At 44.8% G+C, this 22,921-nt stretch overlaps 1 protein-coding gene across 5 annotated transcripts; it reads left to right on the top strand.

Moving 5' to 3' along the window:
* Window positions 1-1,588: 1,588 nt before the first annotated feature.
* LOC119025652 (girdin-like) lies at window positions 1,589-22,544 on the top strand. 5 transcript variants are annotated; one of them, XM_037109436.1, is made up of 30 exons: window positions 1,589-1,990; window positions 2,093-2,263; window positions 2,348-2,439; window positions 4,472-4,577; window positions 7,159-7,228; window positions 7,756-7,814; window positions 7,910-7,993; window positions 8,147-8,287; window positions 8,431-8,609; window positions 10,409-10,490; window positions 11,138-11,296; window positions 11,573-11,719; window positions 11,882-12,026; window positions 13,012-13,665; window positions 13,763-13,968; window positions 14,088-14,282; window positions 14,692-14,822; window positions 14,936-15,077; window positions 15,176-15,349; window positions 15,811-15,972; window positions 16,168-16,445; window positions 16,535-16,678; window positions 16,799-16,985; window positions 17,337-17,482; window positions 17,676-17,768; window positions 18,675-18,889; window positions 19,617-19,697; window positions 20,264-20,497; window positions 20,972-21,037; window positions 21,274-22,544. In XM_037109436.1, exons 2-30 carry the CDS (start codon window positions 2,201-2,203, stop codon window positions 22,365-22,367), a joined length of 5,529 nt encoding a protein of 1,842 aa, XP_036965331.1. In that variant the 5' UTR covers window positions 1,589-1,990; window positions 2,093-2,200; the 3' UTR covers window positions 22,368-22,544. The 5 variants fall into 5 exon arrangements, with proteins under 5 accessions (XP_036965331.1, XP_036965323.1, XP_036965340.1 ...); XM_037109428.1 differs by having other exon boundaries at window positions 1,589-2,263; XM_037109445.1 differs by lacking the exon at window positions 19,617-19,697 and having other exon boundaries at window positions 1,590-2,263.
* Window positions 22,545-22,921: the final 377 nt, after the last annotated feature.

Raw genomic sequence — 22,921 nt, 5'->3', positions numbered from 1 at the left:
CTTAGTTGAGCCACCATTTGGTTAAACAGCAGCTCCATGTAAGCACTCTGTTACGCCGTGTGACAATGCTTTGGACAATCCGGTGCAATACTCCCTCTGTTATGAGCGCAGGCAGAACACACGTGAACCAAATTTAGCGACCGGCTGTTTGCTGGAAGAAACTGTGGCCCACACACCACCCACCACACAGAATAATCAGCCCATCAGAGTCAAAGTCCAGTCATCTAATCAACACATTAAATGGAGGACTTGGACTTAATCTAATATTCAATAACAGTAAAAACAACTGTCTCCTCCTTTTAAACTGTATTCTGTATATGATTATTGTGTGATTGTGTGAATATACTGAATGTAACCAAAACATTCCACATAAGAGGCTGTGTGAGGCTGGCCTAGGAGCAGTGGTGCTTTACAGGATAAATTCACCCCAAAAAATAAAAAAATAAAAATCAGTCATTATGCTAACAATGGTAACAGTCAGGTGAAGTTTTGAAGGTCCATAAAGAAGCACTCCAAGTCTCTAGTAAGTAAGCACGTAAATCCAAAAGATGTGATTTACACCCTTTTTAAAGTTGAAATCTCAAAACTAGATAAAGCTGCTGTAGCTGCTAAGCTAAAATTGCTTGATGTGGGTGCACAAACTCGACAGCTTTGTCAGGCTGTCTTTCCAAATAAATGGGGCTTACTGAGACTTGGATCATAACGGACAAGACATATTGAGCCATTTTACATTTTTTCAGATGTTGGTCTTTTTTCAAGTGTTAAAACAAGTCCCTGCTTTCTTCAGTTGTTTAGAAGAACACTGTGAGGCCCAGAAATATTTTGTGGAGTTCCAAACTTCACCTGACTTTCCATCAGAATGGTGGTAAGCAGAGAATGATGCTGAATTCTGTCACATTGCTCTGACAGGCTCTGTACGGTGAGGGTGAGCTGGATAAACAAAAGGTCCCTCTGCTTAAATCAGCTCAACAGCAACACAATCTACATACTCAGCTACAGTTGTATTGTGGGAGTCACTCCAACAATTTGCATAATTAATTAACTCTTACAGTTGAATATATTCCAACATATGTAAGGATATCAGCCTCTGTGCATCATAATAAACTGTAAAATCTCTATTTCTTATTTCCACAGTATTTGTAAGAGGCATCTGTGACAGATTTACAGATTACAGCTTCCAGTGTTGAACACAAGGTGGCGCCATGGCACCATCACAGACAGTTACTACCTTTAGCAGCCAAAGTTTGGCACGATGACCGGAGGTTTGCATACAGAGGAAAGAATTATAACATTACTGCTGCAGGTCTTGGATGAAATACACACTTTTAAAACGCTGCTTCTTCGGCTCGACCAATTATTGTCGTTTCAAACACACAAGGCTTAATGGCAAAGTAAGGGAATTTACTTGGTAATGAATTAAGGGCGATGACATGAAGGGAAACTCTGTTTTGTCTTTATCACTGTGATGGACATCATCACATCACCTCCTGCTAAGTTAACGTAACGTTGCAGTGGGTGTTCCTGTTGTCGCTGGGGAGGGGAGGGATGGGGGCGCCGTCGTCATGGTAACAGATTAAAGATGTTTCGCCTCTGCTGCAGCGGCTTCAAACTGAAGACTGGGGGTTTGTTTTAAAGGCATTTAGACTTATAAGAAAACACATTTGGCTGATATAACATTTTCCTTTAGTTGTTACACGTGTCTTTAAAATCGCCCATAGGCTGCATCAGGGCTAACTTTTTGTGTGACGAGCAGGGAAGCAGAGAAGAGGAGGAGGAGGAGGAGGAGGAGGAGGAGGAGCGGTGTGACGGCAGATGCCTTTGCAGCAGAGGATCGAGGAGGATGTTGGTGTGTGTGTATGAGTGTGTATGAGTGTGTAAGTGTGAGTGTGTTGTTGCGGGACAAAATGCGGATAGGACTGAGCTTGGACGCCGACCTGGCGACATTTAAACTGCCGGATCGTGTGGATGTAGCTGCAGAGATCGAAGTCCTGTGAGTGGGGGGGACAAAAAAAAACCCGCAGTGTGCCGAGAGGAACATTTCAACTAGTTCAGATCAGATGGATGGGACGACCTGAACGGTGCACTTCTGCAGGGCCGCCTCACTTCTGAATGAGATGTAGCTGCCTGACCAGACTCCCCCTGGGTGAATCAGCTGGGATATTCTGTAGAGATCGATCGACCCCCCCAAACCCCGCTAACGATGGAGATTGGAGTTTTTCTGCCCTGCCTGGATCAATTCATGCTGAGCCCACTTGTCACCTGGGTAAGTAGCGCAGGAGAGACTCTGATTTCCCTGACAGACACTGTGCCATCAAACGTCTCACGCTCAACTCTCTCTGTTGATCAGGTGAAGACGTTCGTGCCACAGGATGGGGACGTGCACCTGGACTTCTCTGAATTACTGGATGGAGTCTTCCTGATTGACATGATGACACAAATGTGAGTCACTTCATGCCAGCTTTGTTCTGGCAGCTTATTGTCACATGTCTAATCTGGGTTGTGAGCGGTGCCCGGATGGATCCTCAGATTAGCAGTCTGTGTTTTGGAGCTGTTGGCTGTCATAGACTTGATATGGCATCATTCATTAAACAATGATCAGCTATGATGTTGAAAGGGGATGACACATTGCTATATTGTCTAATTCCAGAAATTCTCTTGGACTGCTACATATGTGATTTAAAAAAAAAATGTGATATGATGAATGGTCATTTTTCCATTGTTTTTTAAAACTCACGATGCCTTGATGACAGGGTTAGGATAGGATAGGGTTCGAGTTAGTGTTAGGGCTCTGGTAAGGCACGATTAGGGTCCCAGCAGGGTTAGATTTCGAGTTAGGAAATTTGGTGGGGTCAGGGTCAGGACCAGGGTTCAGGTTATTGCGGGGTAGGGTAGGGTAGGTTTAGGGTTCTGGGTCAGGGGTTAGGGTTGGGGATTTAGGGGATCAGGTTAGGGGTTCAGTAGAACATTTGGTGTAGTCTGTACAATGTGAACATGTTTTCTTACATCTGGAGAACAGGGCATCTCTGCAGCACTACAGTACTTCATTATAATGCTGATTTGTAAAATATTTTACTTGTTCTCTTAACATTTTGGATCCCACTCTTGGCTTTATAACAGTATTGATAATATTTTTCAATTATCATTGCAACCCTGAAATCATCGCAGCAAATCTCCTCTTTTTGAACAATTTGGTATCTTCGCAGCTACTGATACAGTATCATTTGCATTCTACATTCTCATCCAGGCACCAACAGTGCTGTCTTTGTCACCCTGCAGTCATAAAGGGGATCTTTGTCGTCTGCAGCAGTCTTCAAATGCAGCGTCCTCATTACTTACAGGTTAGGGTTTCTCTAAAGAAGCAGCGTTAACTAACTTAAAGTTACAGATTTTCAGCCTAACACTGAGGGACATCACCTCAAAGAAGAAGACTGTTATTGGACCAGATCTGCCAAGACAACGAGGAACATCATAGATACTGTCAAGAAAGATGCTACTTAAGAGATTATGATTTGGGTGCCTTATGTTCTGAGGGAATTACCCTCGCCCTTAACAAACTCTAACTTATGGCCCCCTGGTAGTTTGTGTCAAAGACTCCTTCGAGCCACTTGAGCCTCTCTGTCAGGCTGAAATGACGCTTCACGGTGGAGTACGAACTGAATTTGAAGAAGTGCAAGGGAAGGGTAAAAAAGTGATGACCCAGTGGAGTTGTGGATAACGCTGTCTGGCCACCCCAAGTCTACAGTATCCATTCATCCCATTATCCCCAAGGGCCACAATAACCAGCTCTAAATGCAAAACAATGCTGCGCCATGGGGAGGGGAGGGGAGGGAAAGAGGCGGGATAATCTCCTGGATTGGGAGACCCTGGGGGATTAGGGCCTTGCTGCTGGTGTTTAGTGGCACTGGGACACAGATGGGAGGGAGGATGAGGAGGCACAGAAACAGGACAAACAGCGCGGCGATGGCAGAGACGGACAGACGAACACATGTGATGCACTAAGCAGCATCTCTGACCCCCTTTCATCTGTTACGTCTATGTATTTCCAAGGCGCAGAATAAATTTAACACAACAGGTTTCTTTACCTGACAAACAAGGTCAAGTCTGACATGTGTAACTGCACCAAGGCTCATGAATTTTAACTGTAATGTATGACAGTTAAACCCCAGACTACAGTAGGACTGAGCCAACAGCGCAAGAATCCATCTAAAGGGTTCTCCTTTGGGTGGAAAGTCTAATGCGACCCTGTTTGGCTCAGAAACAGTCCAGTTTGTCGGCTGAAAGGACTGACGTCACCCAGGCTAAAGTTAGGAATGAATAGAGACCTCATACATGTCTTCATGGCAGTCCTTGAGCCAATACGTGCGCTAGCTCGCAGCTTCCTGTCGCTCCATTCCACTGACAACCGTTTGTTTGTTGGTGAACAAGAGAAATGTCAAATAAAATGCCTTCATGTTGTGTTTCCCGTTGACAGAAATCCCTCGGCTGCACCTCAGGGTGCGAGCAAAGTGAGCAGGGATGCAAGTCACAGGATCCAGAACCTGAACTTCCTGGTCCAGCAAATCAAGTCGTATTATCTGGTGAGTTTTGATTCTCGACCATATTATACGTTATATGGTGCATCTGAGCTTCGGGCTGCTAAGCTCTCCATCTCTCTCTACATCGGATTATGATATCTGAACATTCGATTTAGACTTTTCACCTCATCCATCACACACGCACTGGCTCACACATGCGCTAAACCAGAGAGTCGGTGGCACTCGTGTCCCAGCAGATCGACTAGTCCTTCTTAAGATGCATGCCCTAAATATCCGCCATGTACACATCTCTGTAATCAGCACAGGAGGGAGGTTATTGCACAGCAGAGAGCCACAGTAAAGCTGCAGTCAGAGCCTGACAGACATGAGATTCGTGGGCACACACCACTGATGTTGAATCTTGGATTTTCTGTCTGTGTCAGAGTAATTAAGTAAAAGCTAAGCTTTCTCCTGTTGAGATCTGTTAAGATCAGAAGAGAAGTCATTTCACCGAGGGCAGGACCATAATGCTGCTCAGATGGTTTTATAGATCTCTTTGTGCTCCACAGATTAATAGTACAAAGGTTATCATCAATGGCTTGTCTGATCAGTGTTTTTGCTGTCTGCTCTTGATAAACTCAAAGTTTGGTTACTTCTTAGTCACGCTGTTGTGACTCACTGCAGCTCTCCAGCCAAGGACATCAGAATTCATGAATGCCTGCTGCTTACTTAAAAAAAACATCATATTTGAGATAGACTGCAGCATGTTATCTATGCCTTAACTATGCCGTACTAACATAACTCTTAATCAAGTACACTTTAGTGAAAGAAGATGTAGGGCAGCTCTTTCTTCTTTTAACTGTGGCTGAACTGCACACCCGTCCTGGTCCTCTGTGGGTTATTTTTATGTTGTCAGGTCAGTTGAAGGACTGGCAGAAAAGAGTCTGCAGCCATTCTAGTGGCACTTGTAAGCTGTAGTTTGGTACAGTTGTGCTTTGACCTACATGCTAATGCCAGCAAGCTAGCTCAGTGCTAACATGATGATGTTTAGCTTGCAGGTTTACCATGGTCATCAGTGGTCACAACATTTGGTAATTAGCACTAACCAGTGTACAGTGGCAGTTAACAGGAAGAGGTATTTGGTCACAGATCAAAGTACTGGACACAACTGAACAATTCTGATTTGATCCTCTCCGTGAGAAGTCAGAGGGTCATCAAAGTTATTCGAGTGTAACCCGAGGGAAAGCATGATTGTATCAAATTTCATGGCAATCCATCCAATAGTTGCTGATAATTGAGTCAGAGCCATCTTGTGGTGGCACTAAAGGGGGATAACCAAAGTCATATCTGCGAACCGTGAATGTCTGCACCAAATCTCCCGGCAATTCATCTGATAGTCAGGATGAGACATTATACTAAAGAACAAAACATCAGCTTCATGGTAGCACTAGAGGAAAAATCAGACATCACAGAAGTCAGCATGCTTCATCCTCTGGGGGGCATGAATGCCCCGAATTGTACACACAGCACACAATAACAGTAGAAGTCCATCCAGTAGTCTTTTTTAGATATTTTAATCAGAGCCATCTTGTGGTGGCGCTAGAGGAGTGTAATCAAAGTCATTAGAATATATTCACCTGGGGACCATGAATGTCGGTACAAAATTTAATGGCAAACTATCTAATATTATGGATAGACATTTTACTAAAAACCAAAAAGTCAGCTTTACAGTGGCTCTAGAGTGAATTCAGGAACCACAACAAACAGTATGTCTCATCCTCTGGGGGGCATGAGTATCTACAAAACAGTGTACATCATAACTCTATAAATCCTCTGAAAATAAGTAAGAACAAAAGTGACATTTAGAAAGAAAATAGGTTCAACTGACAGATGAAGATACAGTACAACTGGTATACTTCATACTGGTATCAAATTGAACCCATTGATATAAAGTAAGATGCTGTTTTAAACCTACTGCAAGGCTCTGAACCATTAACACAGTTTTGTAATACCTCTAAAGGCTAGAGACTTCTGCTCTCAGTTCCACGCTCTTTAATCACACATAAGCTAGGGAGGGAGATGATGATGGGAGACTCACAGCCAGTCAGTTGAACCTTCGTTTCGGGGTCATGGTGGCAGTCACGGGAAAATGTGACTGTTGGTGCAGGATGGACTACTTGACTTCAGTCAAGTGTAGCTTTCAGTGCATGTGGGAATTAGTAATAGTTTCCTCAACTGTACAGAGTCACTTATCCTCATTAGGGGCTGTTAACAATCACAATTACGCTGCACACACACACACTGTACACATACTGTACACACACACACAGGCATGATGGCAATCCACTTACACTCCGACAGAAGGCTGAACCGAGCAGTTTTGGTGGGTTTCACGGCCGCACCGGGGAAACCGGCTCTGTCATCAACCCATTCAGAGCACTCCTCCATTTGTTGGCCGCGTTTCTATACATGTGTTTAAGCAGTGGCTATGTGCTGTACATACATACGCCCCTATCCATTCAAGCACTTTGGCTCGACGTCAAGGAGTGTTGTATTGTGTCCTTGTTTCAGTTTGGCCTAAAATGTGCTTATCTTCCCTTTTTCCTCTGCCCATCTCCCCCGTCCTGTTTCTGTTTCTCTGCAGGATAATCTGAGACAACTAATCATGATTCCCTTGCCAAACGTGTTGCTGCTTGGCAGGACTCCTTACTGTGGTACGTCCTGTTAAAGGAAACTCAGAGTAGTCCTCATCTCTCCTCTGTAGTGGAGCTGCTAAATCAGTGTATGGATGGAAGCCTGATGAGTCTGTTTGTAGATACTCAATAAGCACTGCATTGATTTCCTATAATTGGCCTTCGATTCGGATATGTGTTTGACTTTGTGTCCTTTGCATGCTCACTGCCAAACTAGTCATATGCGAATGAAACTAACATGAAATATTGCTGTTAATATAACTTGTAATTACTTGGCACCCATGCAAAACAATAAAAAAATCAAAAGTATTTCCTGACGGACGGACAGACGGACTGCTTTAACTCTTCCTGATTCGGCTTTAATTCAATTGCACTCTATCAGTCTGATAACCACACTAGCATGTGATGCTGAAGCTTTGGCAAGCGGTGACCCAAATTCACCAGCTCGCGCTCGATTCGACTGAAATCGGGGCCAGCAGCCCTCCCTGCTACAATCTGATAAGTTTTACTTCAGATAATGACATTTCCTTTTATTTTTCCGCCCACAGAGCAAAGTCTGGAGGAAATGAAGAAACTTTTGCTGCTGCTGTTAGGCTGTGCAGTCCAGGTAAATGCCGACTATGTGACTGTTTGTGTGCAGACAACCTGAAACAGCCTGCACGAGCTATGGAGATTTAAATCTGTTTACATTTTTACTTCCAGTGCGAGCAGAAAGAGGAGTACATCAAGAGGATCCAGACGCTTGACTTTGACACGAAGGCGGCCATAGCTGCGCATATTCAGGAGGTACCTGACTTTGTATGACATGAGCTTTCAAATGCCACAGCGAGAAAATCCGTTTGTGTCTTGTCGTGCTTCATCTACATGTAAGCAGGCGTCACAGCAACTACATACTCTTTCACATTATATCGACCCTTACTACCCCTCCTTATTTCCCAGGTGACCCACAATCAGGAGAACGTGCTGGATCTGCAGTGGTTGGAGGCCAGTGAGGTGCACCCAGATGAGCTGGATGCTGCTGCGAGGAACATGGCCTCGCACCTCCGACATCTGCTGGAACAGAGGGACACCCAGCTTAAGGTACAATTGATTTTCTTCCATAATTTATTCAGATGTTTTAAGAAATACATACACACTGCATGTTTGGCAAGTGCGTAAGAATCCATATGATATCTGATATTGGTTTATATGATAAAGGTAATCTGTAATGTGTTTTTATGCAGACTATAGCAGAGCTAATGCAGGAGAAGGACGGCGTGGTCAGCTTGCTCAACAGTCCCTCCAGCCCGCAGTCAGCCAGCTACTCTCCCAGCATGCAGCAGCAGCAGGCAGGGACTCAGCAACACCTGGCGGTGGAGTTGGCCGACTCTAAGGCCAAGATCAGACGACTCAGGCAAGAACTGTGAGTACAAAATGAAATAATGATCCAGCAACTGACGTGATTGCTGGGTTTAATTTTCCCTGTAGTGTAGTGCGAGTTTCTCTGTCGGGCTGTTGGTAAAGAGTTAGCCTGTCCTCTGTGGACCTGCCAGTACAGAGTGAATGAGAGGGAGAGAGAGAGATACTACGGGATAAGAGATGCCCTGGGGAATTTGGCCCACATTACCGCCTGCTTGGCAGGTTCCATGGCTCTGCACTATTACTGACCCACATTGCCTCTGATTTTCAGCGGATACTGCATGCACACACATGCACACACACACACACACACACACACACACACACACACACACACACACACTAACCCTGATCCTATCAAGACCCCATCTTCGCTCTCCATCCCATCGACTCCGCTGTTTTGTCCTCTCTTGTTTGAATGCTCAGATTGACACACTGCTGCCTCTGAGCAAACACAATATCGCTTAAAGCATTAAGTATGGCTTGACTTTGAACTTTTGTATGGCCTTAGAGAGCTTTTTCATATGTATATGTATGGGTGGATCTGAACTTGCAGTAGCTCTTTCTGCATATATATGCTTCTCAATAACGTGTGGGGAAGGAGATCAAATGGGGTCATGGAGCTTAGTGTCAGAATCAACTATTTGTAAGTTTGTACAACTTTAATAGCATAGCGTTGATGACGGTTCTCAGTCATACTAGGCATGGACATGATTCTAAGTGTAGGCAACTGGACGTGTTTCTGTTTCGTGAAGACAATTCACCTCTCATCCAAGAGGCCTCTTCAGTTCTAACTAACTGGAGGTGTCCTTACAGAGTTGTAAAGGCCACATGTGAGCTTGGCATAAACTACATTACTTTGTTTATGCCTGGGTGTTTTGTCCTTAGGATGGACAAGTTTCTTCCTCTGTGTTGTTAGGTTTCTCAAATGTTCCTGCGACATAAGGAATAACAATATTATTACGTTTTTCTGTTTCCTCCTCTCTGTCTGCCCTGAGTCTTTTAAAGGTTTTGACAGCAGTCCAGTTGGGATAGCCACAGGTTTAAAGTGCACTTAAAACCCATGGCTATCCTAACTAGACCATACACAGTGATGTAGTTTATGATGTTCCATGAAGCCAGGACTGCACAGATGTGTACATTAGGGAGACAAAACAACTTCTTCACAAATGAATGGCACAAAACAGCCGGGCCAACTCCTCAAGACCCTGCTGTCCACTTACATCTGTTAAGTGAAAATGCAAAGGACTGTGTAAACAAATGGGAAACTGTCATATAACCAACCAGCTTCAAAGACACAAAAAGAAGAAGAAGAACGTACATCTGAAAGAGAAAAATCATTCCTTTGAGGACAACAGTGTCAACATCTTGGCCAGAGGAGACAGATGGTTTGAAAGAGGAGTAAAAGATTCCGTTTCAAACTGGAATGGCAGTCTTTGAGCAGAGGAGGTGGCCTACAACATCACTTATCACCCACCTACAGTTCTCTCAGAGTTCTCTCCCCAGACAGTTTAACATCCATTCACGCCTGGGCTCACCTAGCCCTAGCAACCCACATGAAAGCTGGTTGGATCAACGACCCACAAATCCAGTTACCTACACTACAGCACAAAGAAATGTAATCGCCTAATTACAGTTTTGGAATGGCCACTCAGCAATTAAAAACAGAATAATAACATTAAAACATTTACAATGTGTGTGTGTATATATGCTCACTTTAGTTCTTTGCAGTATTTAAATATATATAAATTGTAGCACATTAACCACCTGCTTGTCTCTCTGCACTGCACATCTGGCCACCAGAGAGGAGAAGAGCGAGCAGATGCTGGACTGCAGACATGAGCTGGAGGACATGGAGGCAGAGCTGAAGAGGACCCAGCAGGAGGTACGCAGGGCAGAAGAATAGATTGCGGCTCCTTCTAACGGTGACACGCAGTGACCTCCTGACCGCCATGCAGATTAAACAGATTAATGCATGCCATACTCTGCTGCAGAGCAGCGCTTAATGACAGTGAATTCAAACCTCTGAACCTCTGGACTCGGGGACACAGCTAAAGCTTATATGGATCTGTCTGTGGAAGCTTTGGGGCTATACATGTCAGCATGGTTATAACCAACTGGACCGTAAATTAAAGCAGCATTAATAGATTTTTTTAATTAAATTTTTGTTGGGGCACTTTACAGGAACAAGCTAACACAACACTGACATTTTAGTACCTTATAATGTCGGTATGTCATATGTGCTAGCAAATGGCTGCCTGTAGAGCAACATTAGCATTCATTTGGCTCATCTTGTTTGTGTCCACCTGATGAACGTGAATCCAATAGTCACTCTCCTTTTAGATCTGATTTAGTCTTCACCAACTCCGGAGGGAAATATCTGGCCCTGGCCATCGACTTGAAACAAATGACGAGAGACACTCGAATGTTCCAGCTTGGTCGAGGAAGTTTCCCACAGGAAAGACTATTCGAGAAAGATTGTTGCAGAGCTTACTTTTCTATAAATTACACCTCTGTCTGAACCCTCACCAGAACTCCCAGCTGCTCATAGACGCACGCGCAGCCCGCACGTACCGTGACGAGCTGGACTCCCTGCGAGAGAGAGCCATTAAGGCCGACAAGCTGGAGAGTGAAGTGGGACGCTACAGGGAGCAACTGCACAAGATGGAATTCTACAAGGCCAAAGTGGAGGTGGATGCAGATTCTAAATGCTTTCCCAGTTAATTTTGGTGCATACACTTTGATCATATGCTTGCAATTTAGAAAATCACTGAATATTCTGAGGCAGTAATCACATATTTATACATTTTGAAATGAATTGTTGGGTGGGGAGATGAGTCTTCCTAAGATGTGGACAGGGAAAGTGAAAGATGTAATTCGAGGAACAACAGGTTCAAGTCATGTGTGGAACGTAAAATCCGTAAATCTGAGATGTTTCTCTTTGCGTGTTTGTTTGTTTGATTTCAGGAGGTAAAAGAGGATAACAGGGTCTTACAGGAGACCAAAGAGGTGCTGGAGGATCAGCTGGAAGGCTGGAGGGCTCGCTCAGATAAAATCCACCAGCTGGAGAAGCACACACTGCTGCTGAAGGCCCGGGTCCACGACATGGAACAGGTCAGACACCAGGAGCTGTCTTCTGTGCGGCTTTTGTGAACATACAAAACTCAACATGAGCTACCCAAGTCCTATTTTAGATGAAATGATCATTTAGTCCCGTATGCTACTGGAAAGGATCAGTTCTCACATCTCTGCTGATACTTCCTGTCTCCACTCTAGGAGAGGGAGGCAGATCGGAGGCGCATTGAGGAGTTGCAGGAGGAGAACCTGGCTCTGTGTCTGGCTCAGAGGAGGAGCATGGAGGAGTCCCAGCACCTCGGCTGGGAGTTAGAGCAGCTCTCCAAGACCACTGAGAACTCCCAGGGTAAGAGCAGGTGATACAGTGACAAGCAGTCACTATGAAATAATGGATGGGACTGGTTGGAATGATCGGCTAGGTAAGGAAATGGATATGTAAATGATCCAGGTGTGTACATGCATGCATGACTCTGTTAATCTGTTTGCATTTACATCTACTTTGGTTGTTTAGTGTCTATACAGTGATTTATAAGCTGCACTATTAGCTCGTGTACCAGATGTATATACACAGATTGATGATGTCAGTTATCTTTTTTTGTCAGTGTTGGACTACCTATATCAAATGAATGTAACTGAAAGGATTTTGTACCATAATATTTATGGCAAAGGTTAAACATCTGTGGAGTGGCTGCTGCTGATCTTACAGACATTTGAGCAAATCTTCAAACGGACATGCAAAAGATCTTCACAAGTGTGTCTAACTCTGCATATGAAAAGCTTAAAGGACAACTCAATTAGTTTAACAGACAAGTGTGTTTACAGGTCTCTGGGAGTACTACTGCATTTGTGAAATAAAACAGTACAAAGCTCCAGAGGACGCTGCATGTAATCTAAGAAATTCCTCCAGTGATGTCATTCAGCTGCTTAAGCTCTATTGTGGGTGATTTAGGCGGCGGGTTGTGAGAATTAGATCTTAATCATTTGTTTTTTAACTGTTCAAAATGAGTCCAACAGTGTTAAACTGTAGGAGTGGAATACGGAACAGTGGACTGCTGCCTACATTACCCACAAGGCAGTTTGGCCACTGAGTGACATCACTGGCAGCCATTTATCACATTACATGCAGCTTCCTCTAGAGCCATAAAAGGCTTTATACTACTTTGTTCCCATATGCAGCAGTGCTCCCCAAGACCTGTAAACACACTTTAATGTGTAAAATTGGTGGAGTTACCCTTTAACGGCACCTTTAAACATTTACAACTAGTCTTTCATGCTGTCTGTCTCACGTCCTCCCCGCCTTCAGTTAATTGCCATCATGTGTTTGCGTACAGGCCAGCAGACTCTGAGCGAGGAGGTGAGCGAGAGGACCTGCAGTCGGATGCTGAAGCTGGAGAAGGAGAACCAAAGTCTGTTAAGGACCATAGAGGAACTCCGAGCTGCCTCTGTGAACGGCAGCACTCAGCCCAAACACAGCCACCACCTTCAGTGTGAACAGGTGGTGTGCGGCTCCAGCAGCTGCACCTCGTCAACAGATGAACCCACCTGCTCGGATATAGAAAAGTGCACTGACGTATTCCCGGTCAGAATAGTCTCTCAGCCGATGCTGAATGGAGATTCAAACTGCCATCAGCAACTCCACGCCGAAGAGCTGCAGGAAGCCAAGGGTGAGATCCTCCTCACTGGTAGTCCAGACCTTCATGTTCAGGAGAAAGGACAGCTTGAGGATGGAAACGGAGGAGACTGTTTCAAAGAACTGATGTCTGAACTGGAAGTCTTAGAAAACAACCACAACAGGCTCCATTGTGTCGTGGGATCACGTGGCCGCTCGCCTGGCTCGAAGAGCAGCAGTCCCTGCCATGACAGCATCTTCACAGGTCTGCCAACACGCTCCTCCTATGCCAGCAAGCACACACAGCGGCTGGAGGCCAAGTGCAGGGCCCTGGACACAGTTAATCAGCACCTACAGACTTCCCTCGATAACACCGGTGGGTTGTGTGGATCGGGTAAACGTTAGAGATTGCAGTCGTGCAGTCACACAGTTACTTATTTCTTTTTCTTTTTTTCTTTCTTCTATCTCTTCAGATCGGAAAGTTCAGCGCCTGGAAGCAGAGGTTCAGGAGCTGGAGACGGAGAACCAGAGCCTGCAGGCCACTCTAGAAGAGCTTCGGATCTCTGCACGACGCCTGGAGCAGCTGGAAAAAGAGAAGCAAAGCCTGGAGCAGGAAACCACCGTCCTGGAGAGAGAGAAGAGGCAGCTTGAGAAAGAGAATCGGCGGCTCCGCCAGCAGGTGGGTAGGCTTGTTTTTAAAGGGTTAGTGTTAGCTGCTCGCCAAATGCAGGATAATGTTTTGAAGACTCACACCACCCCTGAATAAAATGGCTGCTGTCCTACCTTCCTCTGTCTTAGGCTGAAATCCAGGAAGCCAATTTAGACAGCAGCAATGTCTGCATGGCCAGCCTGGAGAGGGAGATGCGTTTTCTTGTGAAGGAGGTGGAGGGATTGAGGGAGACTGCTGAGAGGGTCAAAGGCCTGGAGGGAGACAACAGAGAACTGACAAAGCAAGCTGCGATCGACCAGAGGACGCTGGCCACCCTCAGAGAGGTCTGTGCTGTCGAGCTTACACACACTGAATGAATGACAAGTCCTGACACTTCACAGATAATGCACTGGTTTGGTTTTTTTTTGTTTTTGTTTTTTTAAAGCAGCACTGTGTTTCACATAGATCCTCACATTTCACCTTTGATAGATTGTATGTGCACACACACGTACTAAAACCGCAACAACACAACACAACAAAAACAAATCATTGTTAACATTTTGTTTCTAACCTTGAGGACACAGTTTTACCACTAATAGCATTTCTGTCATTATCAGCTGACTGCCATGTCGGTTACAACCCAGCCGATTTATTGGTTGACCGATAAAAACCTCTTCCCGAAAGTTAAGTCAGATGGGCTCTGGTTCTTCAAGAAACTATCTAGTGTGATCCATGTTTACTGTCCTTCTTTAGGAGCTGGTCAGCGAGAAGCTAAAGACCCAGCAGAGAGACAATGACCTGGAGAGGCTGGCCCATGAGTTTGAAATGAAGCTCCTTAACCAGAAGAGTGCACAGCAGGCTGAACAGGAGGCACCGGATAACAGGTGCTTACAAACTGCTTGGAGTTCCCAACCTAACTCTTGATGGGAATACGATAAGAAATCAAAGTGTTATAATGGCACAGTCAGAACAAAATTCCTTTCTTTCTTCTATGCAGCCGGTTCAAGATGCTGGAGTCAGAGTTGGAGTCATCGCTGAAGAAATCTCTTCAGATTAAAGAAGACAAGATGGCCGCTTTGGAGGCTCGTCTGCAGGAGTCCTCCAACCTGAACCAGCAGCTGCGCCAGGAGCTCAAGACTGTAAGCCATGTCACCAAATTCACCTTCGCAGGCTTACTCTGAGAAAATGCATTGTAAATCTTTACAGATCCAACTGTTGGACCTCTTTGACCCCGCAGGTGAAACTGAGCTATGAGGCTCTGCAACAGAGGCAGGAGGAGGAGCTGACGGCATCAAGCCCCACCCCTCCCAGAGAGACCGGCAGGGCGATGAGCGAATGGCTGCGTGAAAGCCAGGAAGCCACCAAGGAACTGCTGAAGCTCAAAGACCGTCTCATTGAGGTGGAGAGGACTGTAAGTTTTTGGCCCTTATCCAAGTAAATGATCAAAATGGCAAGTAGGTGGTAATTACCAAGGAACATATTTGAAATTTCAGCCACAAATTACCCCAGTTAGGTGCCTGCTGAGGGGATGTTGGACAGAAACTAGCTTTATAAGTCGCTATGGCATGATAAGCAGCTAGACAGCAGCTGTTTGGAAGTTTACAATGAAATGTGTTTAAGAAATGATCGGCTATTTATTAATGGCTTATTGGAACATAGCAGCAAATTATTATTAAATGATTCAGAGGAAATTTCCATACATTTGGGAGTAATTACTGTGGTAATTGGGGTCATTTTAAAGACATATCAAATATGTTACTTGGTAATTAACACCTATTTACAATGAAATTTGCAAACCTGTAAAGTGAAGTATTATGAACATCTTGTTTTTCTTTTCTCTTCCTTCCTCTCCTCTGCTCTGCTCTTCTCCAGAATGCGACACTGGAGGCAGAGCGCCAGGCTATGCAGGCCCAGCTGAAGCAGCTGGAGAATCAGTCTGACAGCCAGCAGGCTCAGATCCTCGCCCTGCAGAGGCAGGCAGCCTCACTGCAGGAGAGCAACACAGCCCTGCAGACACACAACGCTAACCTGCAGGTGCCTCCACAACACACACTACGCTCTGTGGTACACTTCATTTTACACAGCCTCTGCACACACATAGGTATATTGCTGATAGAGTCCAGTAGGGTCTCTGTTAAGCCTCTGCATCAGTGAGCATACAGACAACACACTCATAAAGCAATGATGCCACATTAACTCCTAATCAACTGGCTGCCTTTTCCTCTCCAGGTGGAGAAATCCACTCTGAACTCACAGAGTGCCTCCCTCATGGCCCAGAATGCTCAGCTGCAGCAGCAGCAGTCGGGGACAGAAAGCGAGCGGGACGGCGCCATGCGGGAACGCGAGGAGCTGCGTGGCATTCACGAGCAACTATTGCGAGATCACGAGCGGCTGGCAGCTCTGCATGAGCGGCAAGCCATGGAGTACGAGACCCTGATGGGAAAACATGGCTGCTTGAAAAACGCCCACCGGACACTGGAGCTGGAGCAGCGCACGCTGCAGGACAGGTGGGGGAAAGGAAAAGCAGCCACATGAACTGTCGATATAGTATATGAAATCTCTGTGTTCATGTGTGTGTGTTTGGTGGTATCTTCAGGTACAACAGCCTGTTGCAGCAGCGGGCCAAGCTGGACGACCTGGAGAAAGCCCTGAAGGAGGAGCAGATGAGGATGGCGCTGGAGAAGGAGCAGCACAGGACGACTGCAGCTGAGTGCGGCCGGCTCCGTGACGAGAAGGACTGGTGAGGAGGATCAAGCCTGGATCCCACTGGATCACATACGCGCGAATACACACCTTGACTAATACATGGATAATCAAATACTGTACATCTTCTTCTTTTTTTTTTTTTGTTTTGTTCCAGGCTGAACCAGACATACCGTCAGCTTCTCAGCGACAACGAGCTGCTGACAGCGGATCACAAGCAGCTCAAGAGCCAGCTGAATGAGGCCAAGCTGGAGCACACCTGGCTGGAGGCCGACTTCTCCAAGCTCAAGAAGGAGTTCCAGCAGCTGGACATCACCTCCACCAAGCTCACCAACCAGTGTGAGGTACTGACATGCAGCAGGTGGAGAAATAAACTTAATAAACCATCTGTCAGTGTTTATCATGTCTGAATAAACAAACTGACCTTAACGGACAGCACAGTTTCATACTGTTTTATTTTGTTTATATGTGGTGGACCCTGCCACCTTTCTAGCTTCAAACACTGTTCTGGGACCTCATTCTCCTTAGTTTGTATTATTATGTTACCTCACTAACATTGTAAACATTCAAATTCTGAGTTTTAATTTCTTCTCCAAAACTACATAGTGCCCCTTTTAACCTCAGCACACTCAAGCTGACTCTACGTATTTGGATTTTTGATTTGTGTACATGCTTACACATCTATTCATGTGTAGTTGCTAGGCCAGCTGAAGGGCAACCTGGAGGAGGAGAATCGCCACCTGCTCGGCCAGATCGAGACCCTGATGCTACAGAACCGCACCTTGCTGGAACAGACCATGGAGAGCAAGGACCTTTTCCACGTCGAGGAGCGGCAGTACATGTAAGCAAACAGGGCGGCATGACAAGATAAGGTAGCATTAAATAAAACGCGCGCTAGACCGATCGGTTAATGAACAAACTTGTTGAACAAGCAGCACAGAATGCAACCTACTCTTGACACTAAAATCCTGCTGTAATCAACAGCTGCCCCACAATTATAACTGATGATCCATCTGTCTGTATTCTCTCTTCAGTGACAAGCTTAATGATTTAAGGAGGCAGAAGGAGAAGCTGGAGGAAAAGATAATGGACCAGTACAAGTTTTATGAGCCATCACCTCCACGCAGGTAAGCTGTCATAACCCTGATTTTTCTTCAGGGTGAAATGACTGCGACGGGTCAAATTTCACAATCAGCAGCTTTCTGCAGTGGGACTTGGTTCGTTGCCAGTGTTGAGTCGTGAGTTATGTAATTTCTGTTCACCTTCATTACAGTTTATCAACAGGGCATATTCATAGTGCAGGCGGTAATGGCAGCTAACTGGTTAGCAGACTGTCCACATTAAGTGATTTTCTTCAGCAGTTTTTTGTATCCACCACCTTCCTGAGAGAAATGAATCTTTTGATGCTGGGCAGGAGGACTGTAGGTTTATACAAGCTTTTGAAAATGGTTACAAATGGTAAAATCAGAACAAAGAGCTACAAACTATGTAGTTTTGGGGAAAGCATTTTAATCATAAGCTGAAGGATTTTTTTAATACCTGAACATACTAAATAAACAAACTTTCTTCATTTTCATGACTGATTTAACTGAATAAACAAACTGACCTAAAAGGACAATACAATTTCATACTGTTTTATTTTGTTTATATTTGGCGGACCCTGCCACCTTTCTAGCTTCAAACACTGTCCTGGGGACCTTATTTTCCTCTGAGAACAGCTTGTTTATTCACTTATGGACAAAATGAATATTTCTGAGTTTGTATTATTACCTCATGAATACTGTACATGATAAAATTCAGAATTTTGAATGTATTCTCCAAAACTACATACTGCCCCTTTAAGGCTTGACTATGGTACAACCCTATCTGCTTTCATGTTAATTTAAATAAATAAATAAACACCTTTTTCTCGTATTGTTTTTTCTTTGTTTAAACAGACTTCCATTGCTAGTCAAACTCACCGACCCCCCCCCTGCATGTTATTCTTATTCTGCTGCACTCTCTCTTTCCTTATGTAAATCGGTCCTTCACAGACGTGGAAACTGGTTAACTCTGAAACTGAAGAGGTTGATTAAATCCAGTAGCCGAGAGCAAGGACCAGACCGCCCACCAACACCCACACACTCAGGCACTGCTGAGTCACGCCACCTTTGTCACGACAGTAGCTCCTTCATCAGCTCAGATGGCTCTGGAGGCTCAGCCTCCACCTCAGCAGGTGAAGCCATGATCTCACCCCAGCGCAACAGCAGTGAGTATGACCTTCTCAAATTAACCAGATCATCTTCCATTGACTTTGCAGGACAGGTCTTATTAAAGTATCAACACTTCAGCCATAGATGAAGAAGTAAGATCATCAGACGCAGGGTGTAAAGATCAGTCAGGAGTGTGTTCATGTAAGGTCCAGCCCACAGCCAGAAGACACAGAAAATGTCCCCTGCGAGTTTGGCTTTTTTAAAGAGATTCAAAATTTTAAATAAATAGATTTTAATTTAAACTGCTCCTGCCTCATGTACACTTCCTTGTTTGGGCATATCCATCACATGCAACCAACACACAGTCTGGACGATAGCGGCAAAGTTGATTTTCTCAAAATGACCCTTTAACTTATACAAATAAAGAATGAGATCATATTCATTTGTGAAAGGTAGAGTTATGTCTCCAGTGGTATTTCAGTGTGTTGAAAAAACTCAGCATACATGTGTGTGTCACGTTCAAAGACTCATTCTTCCTGAAGCATGATGTGTGTGAACTTGCCTCAGCAGTCCTCGATATGTTGTCTTCCCTGTGACTTTCTCGTTGGTTAACGGATTTCTTCACCCCTGCCTTCCTGGCTTCCTTCCTTCCTTCCTTCTCTCCCTTGTCTTTTCCTTCCCTTCCCACCCTTCTCCTCCCTCACACCCTTCTCTCTCTCCTTGCATCCATCCCTTTGTCTACCCCCCCCCCCCGTCCATGTGGACGCGCTTGCTGTTAAATAGCCACTCTGAAAATGTTTCCCCGTATGAGGAACAGGCTGAAGGACAGAGACAAAGTCAAGTCCCTCTTCCGTCGTTCCATGTGTAAGAAAGACCGTGGTCCGGTGTCCGCCACCATCTTTACTGAAGCCTTTCATTTCATGGCTAACCAGATAATACTGAGTGGATCTGTGCTTCTTTTCTTTTTTTTTTCCAACATCTGCTACATGATATAACAGCAAAGTAACCTGAGTAGGTGTAAAATCAGCAGTCAGTCATGTTGGTGCAGTGCCCATCACAACCTCATTTCACAGCACTAACTCAGATTGTTAGATATGTAATCACAGTTTAAGGCATCTGCACTAGTCATTTTCTAACAGAGTGGCTATTTTTGAAGACAATCTGGGGTATTTTGTTAATAGAGGTCAAAGAACTGCTGCATTGCTGGAGGACACACACACACACACAGGAGTTCTGACCTACCGCGGGCTGACTGTACTGTAGGGAAACATTTTAAAACCACAATTCTAGACGTCTGTGTGGTCTATGGAGAAAGCAAACCATCCCTGTCACTGTGTTTTCCACGCCATGCCTCCTAATCTCCATGACCACTTCACCTGTCTGTCCTCCCTTACTCATTCACTCCCCACTTCTTCCACTCCTGGATCCAGCCCTGAGCAGCTTGGCGTACCCCTCGGCCCCGTTCGACGAGGAGCAGTGGGTGGAAGGGCCAGAGGCTGACCCTGAGCAGGAAAGAGGGAACACATTGATCTCATCCCTCACCACATCCACCCTGTCCATCCTCCACCTCAATCACCCCACCATCCCACCATCTGGCCACGTCACCACCACAACCACTGACACCACCGACACTGTCCCAGATGTTTCTGAGCTTTGGGTGACAGGTAGAGGCATTCAAGATGTCATTTTCAGTGGGTAGTCGCTACGATAAAGAGTAGAGGAGAGTTGAGCAAAGGCCATATATTTAAAGGAGCACAAAGTAGTTTTGGAGAATAAATTCAGAATTTCTATGTTTAGAATATTAATGATGTAATAATACAAACTCAGAAATATTTATTTTCTCCATTAGTGAATAAACAAGCTATTCTCAGAGGAAAATACGGTCCCAGAACACTGTTTGAAGCTAGAAAGGTGGCGGGGTCCGCCACATATAAGCAAAGAAAAACAGGATGAAGGTCAGTTTGTTCAGTCACGAAAACAAAGAGAGTTTATTTAGTTTGTTTAGACATAACAAATAATCATTTCTTGTCTGATTAAAAAGTCTGCCCCAAAACTACATAGTGCTCCTTTAATCGTCATAGCCAAAAGTGTAAATTATTCATAACCAGTCAGTAATTTCTTGTTTGTATGCCCCACAGATAAGGTTTCAAACGACAGCGCAGTGCCATCTGGATTTGAGGACAACGACGAGCTGCAGAATCACGGTAAACCGCTGTGGATACTCGTTTAGAGGATTCTGCGAGCATACAGATGTATTACCAGCTCAGGAATTAGAGTAAATCCATCAAATTGCAATCATGACCTTGTTTCATATTAATCTCTGTGCTGCCCACATATGCCAACAACTGCCGTAGAAGGACTGTGCTGCCCCCTGTAGGTCATTAAGAATATCACTGTGTTGGAGCTCTTCTAAAACAGCATCATAATCTCTTTCTTTCAGGGCTGATTGGTGTCCAGAGTCGGGCCCAAAGCGAGAGCAGCGGTGAGTTCAGCCTGAGTCTGGAAAATGAGCCGTGGTCAAATGGCAGCAGTCCGGTCCAGCAGCCTCCATCACGCCGCTCCTCCTCGTCCTACCAGCCACCCAGCGATACCTCCACCCCCCAACACACACTGAAGCTGCACAAGCAGAGGGAGAAGGCCTCTTCCACGCCCGTCACCAGCAGTCAGAACCTGGATACCCAGGTTACACCAAAACATAAAGATTCTCAGGACTTCTGGCTCACAAGGGGCACAAAGAGCATCCGAAGGGGGTCGAGGGGGAAAGTGACACGCCGCTCGTCAGATTCAGCAGGCGCAGTCAAAACAAACCCAGAGCTCAATGGGGTGAATTTAAAATCTAACAAGGCTGAGGTTACTCGAGCCTCGGTATGTTCACCTATCACAGTGTTGTACGTTCAGGGTAAGTCGTCCTCCATGTCTGGCTGCCTCAACTGCTTCTCCACCCCTGTGGGGAAAGAGGGGCGACTGAGAGGGCCCAGGTCTCCCAAAAGTCTCCCCCGAGCAAGCAGTGTCATTTCTACAGCAGAGGGGTCGTCCAGACGCTCCAGTGTAAACAGCGACTGCAGGGTGGCAGGCAAGACTGACCCACCCTCTGTTCATACTTCAGATGAGAGCAATAAACAGGAGGAAACAGCCAGTCAACAGCAACCAGAAGCAGACAGTGATCACAGTGAGCCTGAGCCCACTCCTCCAGTCAAACCTCCCAGAGACCCAACAGTTGTCCCCGCTGACCGCCCAAAATCCCCTGTGCAGGAGTCACTTCTGGGCTCCGCGTTCACTTTCAACTCTGTTTTCTCAAACACAATCTTCAGCGATTCGGTGGTCACGACCACGACCAGTCTGGACGCCCTCGCCAACAACCAGGCCTTCCTCTGTCTGAATCCCGCCCTGGAGCAGGACTGTCCACTTAAGAGCCAGAAGTCTGCTCCTGACATACCACAAACGCTGCTCAACAACACAGAGAATGAGCAGAGTGAAAATGCAGAGCATGCAGCTGGGCTGGAGGAGAAGGACAAGCCACTGACAATTGCATGAAAGCAGCAGTCACATCAGTCAGTATTGTGTGTTTCTACAGCAGGTAGCTGCGAGGCCACGTTTCATGACACTAAGTGAAGCACACAATTGAACTGACTGTAATTTAATGTTTGCACTGTATCCTATTGACTGCCTGAGTGTATGTAAATGTGTAAATAAATGATGTCCCTTTCTCACTGCTGTAGTAACATTACCAGCTTTTATATATATATATATATATATATATATACATATATATATATATATATATATATATATATATATATATATATATATATATATATATATATATATATATATATATATATACATATATACATATATATATATATATATATATATATATATATATATATATATATATATATATATATATATATATATATATATATATATATATATATATATATATATACATATATATATATATATATATATATATATATATATATATATATATATATATATATATATATATACACACACACACACACACACAACTGAGTGATAGATCCAGAGATTCACAGTGCTGTCTTTCCATTCTGGTTGTCTTT

The sequence above is a fragment of the Acanthopagrus latus genome, chromosome 1 (assembly GCF_904848185.1).
Source record: "Acanthopagrus latus isolate v.2019 chromosome 1, fAcaLat1.1, whole genome shotgun sequence".
Lineage (NCBI taxonomy): Eukaryota > Metazoa > Chordata > Actinopteri > Spariformes > Sparidae > Acanthopagrus > Acanthopagrus latus.
The sequence above is the reverse complement of the archived record's forward strand: the minus strand, read 5'-3'. Positions and strand labels throughout refer to the sequence as shown.

Bases quoted from the DNA above. Each gene is read 5' to 3' on its own strand.
- LOC119025652 (XM_037109436.1), top strand. From the start codon at position 2,201: ATGGAGATTGGAGTTTTTCTGCCCTGCCTGGATCAATTCATGCTGAGC. The intron at 17,483-17,675 runs GTAAGCAAACAG...TTCTCTCTTCAG, and splicing joins GTCGAGGAGCGGCAGTACAT to TGACAAGCTTAATGATTTAA. The intron at 20,498-20,971 runs GTAGAGGCATTC...TATGCCCCACAG, and splicing joins TTCTGAGCTTTGGGTGACAG to ATAAGGTTTCAAACGACAGC.